The sequence below is a fragment of the Pseudophryne corroboree genome, chromosome 2, assembly GCF_028390025.1.
Source record: "Pseudophryne corroboree isolate aPseCor3 chromosome 2, aPseCor3.hap2, whole genome shotgun sequence".
NCBI classification, from domain to species: Eukaryota; Metazoa; Chordata; class Amphibia; order Anura; family Myobatrachidae; genus Pseudophryne; species Pseudophryne corroboree.
The window spans coordinates 271,527,051-271,541,275 of NC_086445.1; the positions used below are offsets into that span (position 1 = coordinate 271,527,051).

The 14,225-nt window shown below is 44.5% G+C and overlaps 1 protein-coding gene across 1 annotated transcript in view; it reads left to right on the top strand.

Moving 5' to 3' along the window:
* Positions 1-14,009, top strand: part of RUBCNL (rubicon like autophagy enhancer) — a 113,357-nt gene extending 99,348 nt beyond the window's left edge. Inside the window, exons 14-16 of the mRNA XM_063952811.1 lie at positions 109-262; positions 2,416-2,506; positions 12,629-14,009. Coding sequence (XP_063808881.1) covers positions 109-262; positions 2,416-2,506; positions 12,629-12,768 — 385 coding nt within the window. The 3' untranslated portion in view covers positions 12,769-14,009. The remainder of the gene's footprint in view (positions 1-108; positions 263-2,415; positions 2,507-12,628) is intronic.
* The last annotated feature ends 216 nt before the right edge of the window (positions 14,010-14,225 follow it).

Below are 14,225 nucleotides of genomic sequence, written 5' to 3' on the forward strand. Positions count from 1 at the left end.
TGTGATATGTAGTGGTTTTTGAATACGTGATGTATGCACAATTGTGTAATCCTGTACAAAACATCCAAATGTATTATTTCTTCTCCTCTCTCCACACACACACATAAGTGTTGTAAAGGCCTTTGAAGAAGTGCCCCCTCACCTGACAGAAGAGCTGCATCTTTTTACCTTGAGTGACCTTTATGACATCAAGCAGAGGACCCTCTTGCCAGAACTCAGGGGCCTCCTTGCACACTGTGTAGCTCATGTGGAGGAATGTGAGGTATGTGAAGTATGTCCTATAAAATCTTGTGTAGAGATTCACATGTGGCAGGAGAGCATTCAGTACCCATCCATGTAATGTGACAGTGTTTATATTAATTGCTGGAGTTATCTGCCTGCTCTTTTAGGCAAAATATATTTGGAATGTCCATTTAAAAAAAAAAAAATCTCAAAAAAGTTTGGAAGTCTTACTCCTACTATACCACAAATGTAAGAAAAGCGCGGCCAGTAGGCTTGCTGGCATTCTAAACTCCCTTGTTCTTTTGGCAATATACACTGAATTCATCAGCCTTGGCAGTTAGGGAGAATGAGACAGACTTCCTGATGTATTGTGGTGTAAACGTCTACGGTCATGCTAATAGTACAACTTCTGCTACTGCATGTTTTTAAAATTAGTTCCAATAAATGTATTTCACTATGCTATAGAAAGCCCCCCCCCCCCCCCCCCCCCCTCCCCCCCCTCCCCCTTCCCCTTCCCCTTCAGTGCTCTCCTTCTGAAAGCCTATATGGGTACAGGGCAGAGCTTTCCACTGTTTGACAACCTCAGCTCCCTTTAATACATCCTGCACCCCATGTAGCAAATAGAGAGTTATTATCCCAGCCCCGCCCCCTTCCCCCACCTCCGCAGCAGTTCCTGGATTCTGGTAAATATTCCGATTTGCCTGTAATATGAATACAATCTTTGCAAGATTCCATTTGACTGGCATTCTACTCTGGTATTTTTACATTCTGTATGGCAAATTATGAAATATAGAATGATTATGCTAATTATTCATGATTATTTGTGAATGATCAACAAAAGCAAGATTTCTTGACCATTTTATTGGGGAATGCTGCTGTTGATTCTATTATATATTGCATATATGTATTTTATTTCCGAATCCCTGTTCTTGTCCTATAGTGTTCATTATATTTTATTAAAGTAATACTCTATTAAAAATCAATTCATGGATCTGATGGACCTTCAGATGGTGAAGACATACGGTATGGAATGATGAGATCAGGCACTAAATAACCCAAAGCTGTTGTAAGCTTTCTGCCAGCTGACCATGGGAAATTGTACTTTCTAGTCACCTGCAGACACATGCAAATCTGTATTGCGTATTTTCCTGGCTGATATTGCAGCTTGCTGGTGATGGTGATTGCACAAATAGGGCTTTATGAGGTCACTTCATTTTAATGACTTGCTGACCAATTCGGACACTTGCTTGACCAGTTTTATGTGATTAAACTTACATTTCTTATTTATGTGCTCTAAATATATATTATTATCCTTTTATTTATATGTTACAGAGTACATAGACAAATAAGCAAAACAAGAAAACAGAGACTTACAGTTATAAAAATGACAGGACAAACACGGTATATAAACATAGCTGCGCCAGCACACGACACTGAAAAAAATATCAAGGCGGCAGAAAGTCAGAGCTGGAAAAGCACATGAGAAAAGAGTGCCCTGGCCCTGCTCGTGAAAGTGTGTGTGTGTGTGTGTGTGTGTGTGTGTGTGTGTGTGTGTGTGTGTGTGTGTGTATATATATATATATATATATCAGTACACATGTGTTTTTATGGTATTAATTACAACAAAGAACCAACTTGGTAGAGTAATGTTTTGTTTTGCATTAGGCAGCTTTAACCCCTTAAGTGGCATGCCCAGAAATCTTCCGGGCTTACCAGCGATGACAGCGCCGCCAACCCCAGAAGATTTACGGGCATACTACTTACTGATGTCCCAGGGACAGCCGTGCAGCATGCACGACGCCCGGGAATCAGTATACTCTATTATAAAGTTCAGCCAGTCACCCAGACTCCTATTCGAGCTTAGCAGTAAAATGCATTATGCTAATCGGCGCCCTGGAATCAGCGCTGGGGCTGGTGATACCCACGAGCATCGATCGTCAGGCGTTTTACCTCGCCCTGTCCCGTCAGTCGCCCCCTCCCCCACCTTGCACCTCCCCCCCCCTTCCTCTCCCACTTTAATTTAACCAACCCCTGCCAGGGTGTGTTTTTAAATTAAAAAAACTTGCCACTGAAGGGGTTAAATGTATTGTGGTCAGACCTTTTTATCTTACGTAATATAAGTGGCATGATTATGGTATTTAAAATCGATAAATGGGATGACTAATTATTTTGTACTAATGTTTCTGTTTGTAGCTCTGCCAAGCCAAGGGCTTTATATGTGAGTTTTGCCAGAATGCAGCTGTGATCTTTCCATTCCAGACAGATATATGTAGAAGGTGTGAAGGTATGTGTTAAAAATTAAACAGGTTTCCTTTTCTTCTTCTTTCAGTTTCATTGTGAGTACACTGGTTAGTGGAATTATCATCACATTATTATAGCATAATAGTGCTGACCAAATCTGTGACTGACCATACACCAACTGAGAGCAGAACCTGCTAGGTTGCCTAAACCTATCCCATAAATGTGTCGGGATGGGGACAAAAGCACACACTGACCCCACCCCTTCCTACAGGAGAATGCATACAGAAAAAAAAAAGTTTGTTCTAATAATTGACCAAATATGATTTCTGCAGCATGATGTTATGTCCTTGACAATGATATTGGGCAGTAGAAACGGGAAAAAACAAGGGGTCTCACAGTGTTCACAGCACTGGGCTCAAGAGTTTAATTCCAACTAGGACCCTATACTGTCGGGGTTTGTATGTTCTGTCTGTGTTTTTGTGAACTCCTTACTGGTACACTGTTTTTCTTCTCCTATCCAAAAATACACAAAAGGAAGAAGGAAAGGGCTGTGTTGTCGGTGCACAAAAGGAAGACTAGATCTGGTTATCACATCTACCTATATTTGTTTAAAATTTAACTTTTATTGGTATCTGTTTAAAACTAGTGTATATTACTTACACATAACCATGAGTATAAGCGAAACATAGAGGTTAAAATTGCGACGTAGACAAAACATACAAAGTGCAAATGAAACAAAGGTGATTTGAAGATTAAAATGTGTGTCCACGTGTCTTATTCCAATGTCCAAATGTGTATAATCTATTATTCCATAATGGGATCAGTATTCATTCATATGTTTAGTCATTATAATAATGACTAAACATATGAATGAATACTGATCCCATTATGGAATAATAGATTATACACATTTGGACATTGGAATAAGACACGTGGACACACATTTTAATCTTCAAATCACCTTTATTTCATTTGCACTTTGTATGTTTTGTCTATGTCACAATTTTAACCTCTATGTTTCGCTTCTACTCATGGTTATGTGTAAGTAATATACACTAGTTTTAAACAGATACCAATAAAAGTTAAATTTTAAACAAATATAGGTAGATGTGATAACCAGATCTAGTCTTCCTTTTGTGCACCGACAACACAGCCCTTTCCTTCTTCCTTTTGTGTATCTATGATAGCTGTAGTTGGTAGCACCCCCATAGTAGATGGTAATTACCACAAATTTAAATAGGGGTCCGTGATGGAACTTATGTTTCAAATGCAGATTTAAGACAAATACAGTGTGTGTGCAGATACAATTTTTGTTTCCTATCCAAAAAATATACTGGAAGGTTAATTAAAATGCCACTCTATGGGGCAGATTTATAAAGCCTGGAGAATTGATAAAGAAGTGATAAGTGGAAGGAGATAACACACCAGCCAATCAGCTCCTGTCAATTTTCAAACCTGTATTGACTGGCTGGTGTGTTATCACCTTCCACGTATCATTGCTTTATCACTTCTCCAGGCTTAATACATCTATATTCCTTACCACATAGATACACATACACCTTATGGGGTATATGCAATTGCGGTCGAATTCCCGAAAATGTCGAAAAACGGGACTTTCGCCCAAAAATTTTTTTCGCCAATGCAATACAGTATTTTTCGACAAAAAAACAGACTTTTAAAATTCGACTTTTTGAAATTCGACATTTGACAAATTCGACATTTCTGCAATGGTACAAATGCGGCTTTTCGACAAAAGTATATTGAATTGAAGAATGTAAATTCGACAACAGTGCTTTTCGTCAGTAAATTCGTCATTTTCAATCCGCCTCACTTTGCTGGCGGAATGTAATAAATTTTTTTAAAAACATGTTTTTTTTTGTGTTGTTTTTTTTTTATTGCTAATAGCATAGCTATTTATATTAGAAAGGATTAGGTACTTGGTTTGTCTATTTAGGAGGCACAAGTATTATTTATATATTTTTTAAAATATATATATATATTTTTTTTTTAAATGGAATGGGTTAAAAACCCGAAAAAAAATTGCGTGGGGTCGCCCCTCCTAAGCATAACCAGCCTCGGGCTCTTTGAGCCGGTCCTGGTTGCAAAAATACGGGGGGAAAAATGACAGGGGATCCCCCGTATTTCTTTTTCATCCACTAGGGGTCACTGGAGTACTCTTGGGATATGGACGGCTTCCGTAGAAAACAGGGCACTGAATATTTAAATTTAGAACACTCCACCCCTCCATATCCCAGAGTACCTCAGTGTTTTTTCTGTGCTCGAAGTAGCAACAGGTCTGTGGCTTGGTCCACAATTCTTTTGAATATTTTTTTTTTTTTTTAGTTAATATTTTTTCTTTTTTCATACACATCCCTTTCCCCCTTCCAAAAGGCAGGGTCAGAGATAGTGCAAGCTGCTACTAGCAGCTGTGGCGTGTCGGTCCTCACTAAATGAGGACCCTCACAGCCAGACAGACTTCCTGCACACAGGCTGGCCGGCGCTTGCAGAGAAGCCCCGTCGGAGCCTCACCACAGCTGCAGGAGTCGAGGTATGTTGAACGGGGCGGTCAGCTCCCGCTGCCGCCCCGCTGTGTGGGGACAAAGTTTTCTTTAAAACTGATGGCGCTGGGATCCCTCTAGTCCGCCCGCCCACCGCCGCTGCTCCGGCCGCTGCTCAGAGCGCTTCAGGACGCGCTCCCCGCTGTCTGTCCCAGCGCGTCCCGCTACCCGGCTCCCGCTGGCGGCCCCACACGCTGCTCGCTGCCCGCCCCGCACTGCATCCGCAACGGAGCATACAAGGGGGGGGGGGCATTACAGGCTGTCAGCAGAGGGTACAATAAGCGGCACGAGAGGGAAATAAACTGCAGCCTATGCTAGGCTGCAGGGATGATTACACAGGATTTCATACAGGGATATATATATCAGTTTATATGCTTGTAACCTGTACTGTGACTATAATTTTAAGCATGGCAGCCATTTTAACCATGCTTCCTGTGTCTTCCTGCTGTGATTCCAGAACGTTCCTGTCCTACATCTCTACTCCACCGGAGGCGCAGGGGTGTTAGTGGAAATTTGGGATCATATTTCATAGTACTGGCCACGTGTACTGCACTTGGCCAGATATATATATATATATATATATATAGAGACACCTTAGTACTATTTTACTGAGTCGTGCAAGTGTCTGGTTTTTGTGTATTGTATTGTCTGTCTCCATAATGAGTAAGGCACCAGCAAAAATTAAGAAGCATCACTGCAAAATCTGTAACAGTGTGTTACCGGATGGATCTACCACATGTCCAGTATGTTTTGTGGATTCAGTTACGAATACAATTTCTGCTCCGGTGTTAAAGCCAGTTTCATCTCCGGACCCTCCATGGGAAATGCTAGCCAATGTATTGGCTGGGTTGCAATCAGAATTGTCCGCCGCTCGACAAGAGCGGGAAGCGGCAAGATCTGAGTCTAGGGTGAGACCGCCAGAACTACCGGAGGCGTCTCAGCCTTGCGAAAGGTCCAAATCCATTTTGGGTAGACGGGATAAATTTCATATGTCTTATGATTTACCAGTTTCTGCTATGTTGCATTCTGACGATTCCATGCCAGACCTCACGGCACAAGACGAGGGTGAGGAGGGCGAAGTGGAGTCAGATAGTGAGGATTTTAACAGCTCAGGTATTGATAATCTCATCAGAGCGGTGCGTCAGTCTCTGAAGTTTACAGAAACTGAGGAGCCTCTGACAAATGATCAGGTCGTATTTACTAAACGACAGAGAACTCCAATGTGTTTTCCTGTTTCGGAGTCTCTTAATAAGATGTTAGTAGAAACACGACAGACTCCAGATAAACGGTTTTCTATACCTCGCAGATTTAAGTCTAGTTACCCGTTTCCAGACTCTGTGACATGTACATGGGAGAATCCACCAATAGTTGATTCGTCAGTGTCGAAACTTACAAAGAAATTAACCATACCAGTGCCAGCTGCTACTACGCTTAAAGACCCTTCAGATCGCAAAATAGAAACTATGCTAAAGTCCATGTATGTAGCAGCAGGAGTGCTGCTGAGACCTGGCTTGGTTGGCATCTGGGTCACTAAGGCGCTAATAGTATGGATAACCGAATTCAAGTCTGCCTTACATGACGAACACCTTATACTTCTTGCTGATCAAATGTGTGAGGCTGTGGAATATCTCTGTACAGCTTCTACTGACGTCTATTAGCTCACTTCTCGCCTTTCATCGTCGCTAGTTACGGCACGACGAGCACTCTGGCTGCGTTCTTGGCAAGCGGAGGCAGAGGTCAAACGAGGTATAGAGGCGTTACCTTACGGTGGCAAGAAGTTGTTTGGTCCTGAATTGGACACATGGATTTCTGAGGCTACGGGAGGAAAGTCGGTTTTCTTACCATTGCCTCCACCGGTACCAAGACGGAGGTACTCTGGACCTGCGTTCAAATCCTTTAGACCTCAGTCCTTTCGCGGACGTGGCAGAGGGACAGCCACGCCTGGTAGACGTGGTCGTGGATGTGGTTTCCAACAAACCAACACAAGTCGTCAGGACGCTAAGGTTACCGACAAGCCAGTGGCATGACTGGCTACCAGCCCATCTCGGTTCTCCGATTGTGGGAGCACGCCTTCAGACGTTCCATTTGGCGTGGTTCCAGACATCCGCGGATGGGTGGATCCGCAATTTAGTGTTAAGAGGTTACAAAATAGAGTTCGACTGTCTTCAGACACTGCGGTTTTTCAAGACAGGACTGCCTCTGTCGGACGACAAGAGGGCGGTTCTGCAAATTGCCATTCAGTCCCTACTGGATTCAGCAGTTTTGATTCCGGTCCCTGTACACCAACAGGGTCAGGGTTATTATTCCACTCTGTTTGTGGTACCGAAGCCGGATGGCTCAGTCAGGCCAATATTGAACTTAAAGGGTCTCAATCGGTACGTAACTTACTACAGATTCAAGATGGAATCTCTGCGCTCAGTGATTGCAAGTTTAGAGCCAAAGGAATTCATGATTGCGCTAGATCTCAAGGATGCGTACTTACACATTCCGATTTGGCAGCCTCATCAAAGGTTCTTGCGGTTTGCAATACGCCAAAACCATTACCAGTTTCAGGCTCTACCGTTTGGCCTATCGTCAGCGCCTCGGGTATTCACCAAAGTGATGTCTGTGATGATAGCTCATCTCAGATCCCTGGGAGTGACAATAGTTCCGTATTTAGACGATCTGCTCATCAAAGCCCTGTCTCAGCAGATGCTTCTCCAACATGCGCTACTAACGTACAATGTACTAGTTCACCACGGTTGGATTGTCAACTTCAAAAAATCACATCTCATTCCGTCTCAACGCCTTCAATTCCTAGGTATGATTCTCGATACCGTAAATCAAAGAATTTACCTACCACAACAGAAAGTACAGATTATTCGCCATCTAGTACAATTAGTGCTCAAGCCACGCACAGTCTCTGTACATTTGTGCATTCGCCTCTTAGGAACAATGGTGGCGGCTTTCAAAGCGCTTCAGTTCGGAAGATTTCACTCACGTCCTTTTCAACTGGATGTGCTCACACAGTGGTCGGGCTCGCATCTGCAGATTCACCACAGGGTGAGGTTGTCGCCAAGGGCAAGGGTGTCTCTACTCTGGTGGCTCAAGGAACACAATTTAACCGCAGGGAAACTATTCGGCGGCTGGAATTGGATAATTCTAACGACGGACGCGAGTCTCAGAGGTTGGGGAGCTGTAGTTCAAAATTGTCAACTCCAGGGTCTCTGGGCGGATCACGAAAGATTGCTGTCTATAAATGTCCTGGAACTCCGCGCAAATTACAATGCACTACGACAAGCAGTACACATGCTTCGCTCTCAGACTGTCCAAGTGCAGTCAGACAACGCAACGGCAGTCACATACATCAACAAACAAGGAGGAACGAGAAGCCGCATGGCAATGCGGGAAGTAGCTCGAATCCTCAATTGGGCAGAATACCACCAGGTGATATTGTCGGCAGTGTTCATTCCGGGAGTGGACAAATGGGAGGCGGATTATCTCAGCCGTCGGGATTTTCATCCAGGAGAATGGGCATTAAATCCAGAGGTGTTTCACATGTTGGTTCAGCGGTGGGGTTACCCTCAGGTGGACCTGATGGCGTCTCGCCACAATCACCAAACACTCCAGTATGTGTCCAGAACGAGAGATCCAAAGGCAGTGGCGGTGGATGCTCTCACAATCGCGTGGCCATACAGCCTAGTGTGTCTGTTTCCACCGTTTCCGCTGCTCCCTCTGGTGCTAAAACGGATCAAAAGAGAGTCTGTCACAGTCATACTAGTGGCTCCTCATTGGCCTCGAAGAGCTCGGTTCTCGGATCTCCACGGACTACTCGCAGACTATCCTTGGCCGCTCCCTCTACGTCCGGACTTGTTACAACAGGGTCCGTTCCTTTACCCCGATTTAGCGAGGCTGCGTTTGACGGGGTGGCTGTTGAGACCGCCCTCTTGAGAAGAGAGGGCATTCCGGAATCTGTTATACCAACCATGTTACGTGCTAGGAAGCCAGTTACGGCAGCTCATTATTACAGAATTTGGCGTGCCTATATAGGTTGGTGTGAAACTCGAAAGTTTCCGACATCATCTTTCAAGTTATCCCGTCTTTTGTTATTTTTACAAACGGGGTTAGATGAAGGACTGCGTTTATCTAGCAGGTATCTGCTTTGTCAATTTACTTTCAAAGAAGATTGGCTCTATTGCCGTCTATACACACCTTTCTGCAAGGTGTCCTCAGAGTACAGCCTCCATTCATTCCACCTACAGCGCCATGGGACTTGAATCTGGTTTTAGATTTCTTACAGTCTTCATATTTTGAACACTTACAGCAAGTGGATAAAAAGTTTCTCACTTGGAAAACAATTTTTCTTCTAGCCTTAGCTTCGGCAAGGCGTGTTTCAGATTTGGGTGCCTTGTCATGCAAGCCACCGTATTTGGTGTTTCATGATGACAGAGCGGAACTTCGGACGAATCACGCTTTCTTTCCAAAGGTAGTGTCATCTTTTCACATCAATCAACCAATAGTAGTTCCTGTGTTGACAGCACATTCTGGAACTCTGGATGTGGTACACGCTTTACGCGTTTATGTATCCCGAACGTCTACAGTTCGTAAGACTGATACGTTGTTTGTTCTCTATGATGCTGCCAAGATGGGTTGGCCAGCGTCTAAGCAGACCTTATCCAGATGGATAAAACTGACCATACGTCAGGCTTACCTTCATGCTAGGTTACAGCCGCCTACATTAGTAACAGCTCATTCCACACTTTCTTTGGGAACTTCATGGGCAGCTGGTCGTGGAGCTTCTACGACGCAGCTACATGGTCTTCAGTGCACACGTTTGTGCGCTTTTACAAGTTTGATACGTTTGCGGCATCAGCATCTAGCTTTGGCCGCCTAGTGTTACAGGTGCCAAACGGCTCTCCCGCCCACGGGGGAAGCTTTGGTACGTCCCAAGAGTACTCCAGTGATCCCTAGTGGATGAAAAAGAAAATAGGATTTTGGTACTTACCAGGTAAATCCTTTTCTTTGAATCCATAGGGGGCACTGGACGCCCACCCAGAGCAGTTTTACCTGGTTTGTGGTAAGTTCAGGGGATCTTATGGTAACACACTCTCACCGACTGGTTCAAATTATCAAGTGCTGGTTATGGTGTCAACTGTTTAGTTGTCAGTAACGTTATGTGTCAACTTCGTTGTTGTCCGTTATGTTATATGTAATACTCCATTGTCAACCTCTCTATAGCTCCTGTTCGGCTCAGTAAAAAACACTGAGGTACTCTGGGATATGGAGGGGTGGAGTGTTCTAAATTTAAATATTCAGTGCCCTGTTTCCTACGGAAGCCGTCCATATCCCAAGAGTACTCCAGTGCCCCCTATGGATTCAAAGAAAAGGATTTACCTGGTAAGTACCAAAATCCTATTTTTAACAACCAGCACCGGGCTCTGCGCCTGGTCCTGGTGCATTAAATATGGGGGACAAAAAGAGTAGGGGTCCCCCGTATTTTTTGTACCAGCACCGGGCTCCACTAGCTGGACAGATAATGCCACAGCCGGGCGACACTTTTATACCGCTCCCTGCGGCCGTGGCATTAAATACCCAACTAGTCACCCCTGGAGGAGGAGCCTCGGGCTTCACCCCTGGCCCCCCCCCCCCCAGCCACCCAAGGGCCAGGGGTGAAGCCCGAGGCTGTCCCCCCCCATCCAAGGGCTGCAGATGGGGGGCTGATAGCCATGTGTAAAAATGAAAGAATATTGTTTTTTGCAGAACTACAAGTCCCAGCAAGCCTCCCCCGCAAGCTGGTACTTGGAGAACCACAAGTACCAGCATGCAGGGGAAAAACGGGCCCGCTGGTACCTGTAGATCTACTGCAAAAAACAAAAACATAAAAATAGGACACGCACACCGTGAAAATACAACTTTATTTCACACATGCCGACACATACATACTTACCTATGTTGACACGCCGACTGCCATGTCTCCAATGTCGACGAATCCGGGGTACCTGGAAAAAACAACGCATACCCGATCCACACGAACTGAAAGGGGTCCCATGTTTACACATGGGACCCTTTTCCCCGAATGCTGAGACCCCCTGTGACTCCTGTCACAGAGGGTCCCTTCAGGCAATCAGGGAGCGCCACGTCCTGGCACTCTCCTGATTCCCTATGCGCTTCTGAGCTGGCAGACAGCGCATCGCACAGCACCTCCATTAGTTTCAATGGTGGGAACTTTGCGGTCACCGCTGACCGCAAAGTTCCCACCATTGAAGATAATGGAGGGGGCTGTGCGATGCGCTGTCTGACAGCTCAGACGCGCATACAGCCAATCAGGAGAGTGCCACGACGTGGCGCTCCCTGATTGGCTGAAGGGACCTTCTGTGACAGGAGTCACAGGGGGTCTCAGCATTCGGGGAAAGGGGTCCCATGTGTAAACATGGGACCCCTTTCAGTCCGTGTGGATCGGGTATGCGTTTTTTTGTTTTGCCAAGTACGCGGATTACAAATATCACAGGACACTGGATTTAGGTGAGTATAAGTTTATTTTCAGGTACCCCGGATTCGTCGACATTGGAGACGTGGCAGTCGGCGTGTCAACATAGGTATGTATGTGTCGGCATGTGTGAAATAAAGTTGTATTTTCACGGTGTGCGTGTCCTGTTTTTATTTGGGTATTTTTTTTGCAGTAGAACTACAGGTACCAGCGGGCCCGTTTCCCCCACGCATGCTGGTACTTGTGGTTCTCCAAGTACTAGCTTGCGGGGAGGCTTGCTGGGACTTGTAGTTCTTCTGCAAAAAACAATATTCTTTCATTTTTACACATGGCTATCAGCCCCCCATCCGCAGCCCTTGGATGGGGGGGGACAGCCTCGGGCTTCACCCCTGGCCCTTGGGTGCCTGGGGGGGGGACCCCTTGATTGAAGGGGTCCCCACTCCTCCAGGGTACCCCGGCCAGGGGTGACTAGTTGGGTATTTAATGCCACGGCCGAAGGGAGCGGTATAAAAGTGTCCCCCGGCTGTGGCATTATCTGTCCAGCTAGTGGAGCCCGGTGCTGGTACAAAAAATACGGGGGACCCCCTACTCTTTTTGTCCCCCGTATTTTATGCACCAGGACCAGGCGCAGAGCCCGGTGCTGGTTCCCCTGTCATTTTCCCCCCCCCGTATTTTTGCAACCAGGACCGGCTCAAAGAGCCCGAGGCTGGTTATGCTTGGGAGGGGGGACCCCACGCAATTTTTTTTCGGGTTTTTTACCGTTTTTTGTACCATCTGAAAAGTCGATTCAAAATCCGTCAATTGGCCCGTTTTTCGACAGCGGGACTGTCGAATCCGTTTTTTATTGAATATGTCGAATTCCGGCACCCGCCGACCGGAATTCGAAGGTCGAATTGTGTCGAATTTAAAAACCGGCGAAAAATTGCCGCAATTCGCCCGGAATTGCATATACCCCTATGCTTTAAACTTCACTGGAGCAAGGACTGATGTTAGTGATTAAATATTCTCTGTAAAGTGTAATATATGTGTGAGCTATATGAATAACTAAATAACATAAGTGGAAAAGGTTTGTTTTCTCCTATGTATTTTGGTTCCTTACTTACCTTAATTTCTTATTCTGTGTTTTGTTCTATTAAACCAGACTGCAAAGCATGTTACCACAAGCAGTGTTTTAAGACCAGTGATTGTCCAAAATGTGCAAGGATCAAGGCGCGGGAAGCAGTAAAGTGGGATTCTCCGATTACATCAAGCTGTGAAATGGACTTGAACTCCTCAACTTGAGTGCCATATAGTGTGTTTCAAATTAATTGTATTTTTATTTTGTATATGTGTGTTTTAAATGTACAAAGTACTGTATCTAAGAAAAATATTGTAAACTTTAATTGGCAAAACATGTTTTCATGTTGAATGTATAATTTAAGAGAAGCGTTTTATCTTATGTTATAAAGTTAGTTTCATTTTATTATTATGATTTTTTTTTTATTTTTTATTCCCCGCATTCTAATTCTACAATGTGCCTTAATTCTAATGCTGGCCACACACAAGACGACTCACAAACTATGCAATGTTGTTATAAATTTCCCTTGAACTCCCCCCCCCCCCAACAGCTCCCCGGCATCACAGGACAAACTATATTGTGCAAAAAGTGTTCATTTTTGACAAACAACCTATCAGCCACAGCTGATCTGTCGCTAACGAGATTCACGGATTTTCCCTGCAGTAGGGATGATCTGAAGATACAACCTGTGGGACCGTGCTTGGGATCATTGGGGCAGATGTATTAAGCCTGGAGAAGGGATAAAGAAGTGATAAGTGCAAGATGATAACGCACCAGCCAGTCAGCTCCTGTCATTTATCAAATCCGTAATGATTGGCTGGTGCATTATCACCTTGCACTTATCACTGCATTATCACTTTTCCACGTTAATACATCTGCCCCATTATCGTTTGTGGAAATTGTGCAATTTTTAACGATTTATCGTTCCTATGCGGCCAAATCGCGCAGGAAATCATCTTGTGTGTGACCAGCTGAAGTGTTGTCACCTGGCAGAGAGCAGGGTCTCCCTTCCAGGGCTAGATGGGCTTCATGCTTACAGTGAGACTAGAACTATAGTGATCAGTGCCTTGTGTGAACAGAGGTGCTCGCAATACAACGCTGCACTGCAAGGGAAGTCCTGTCGCCTAACACTCAACACCTTCCTATGGAGTCTATTTTAACTTTTGTAAATGCTATCACTGACGGCTCCTAGAGAATTGGGGGGGGTTTTCTTCTGCCAATAGTAGAGTGTTGTGCAGTGGACTGATTTATAATATTGGATTGCCAAAGTAATAAGGAAAAAAGGTAACGATGAGTTAGACTTTTTGTTTTTTAATCTGGTTTTATTGTGGCAGGTATACTGGAATGTTCATCCCGTTTTAGATGTTTACACAAACTGACTCAGGATCTATTGAACAAAGTCAAAGTTTTATGAAAATATTATTAGTGTTCCTGCTTCTCATCATTAAAAGAAAAAAAAATCTTTCCTTTTGCTGTTGTTATGAGATTATTTTATGTGTAACATCATGGTCTAGAAATAGAATTAATCACGCATCCTAAATTCAGGAGATGTAATGCAGCCTGACATCACCATTAAGTGGAAGTGATAATTGCATGCTTGCTGGATCCATATAATGAGACGTGGGTGGTGGCGCACAGGTGCTTACAGCCTCATTTCTGCTACTCATGTCTGAATACAGCA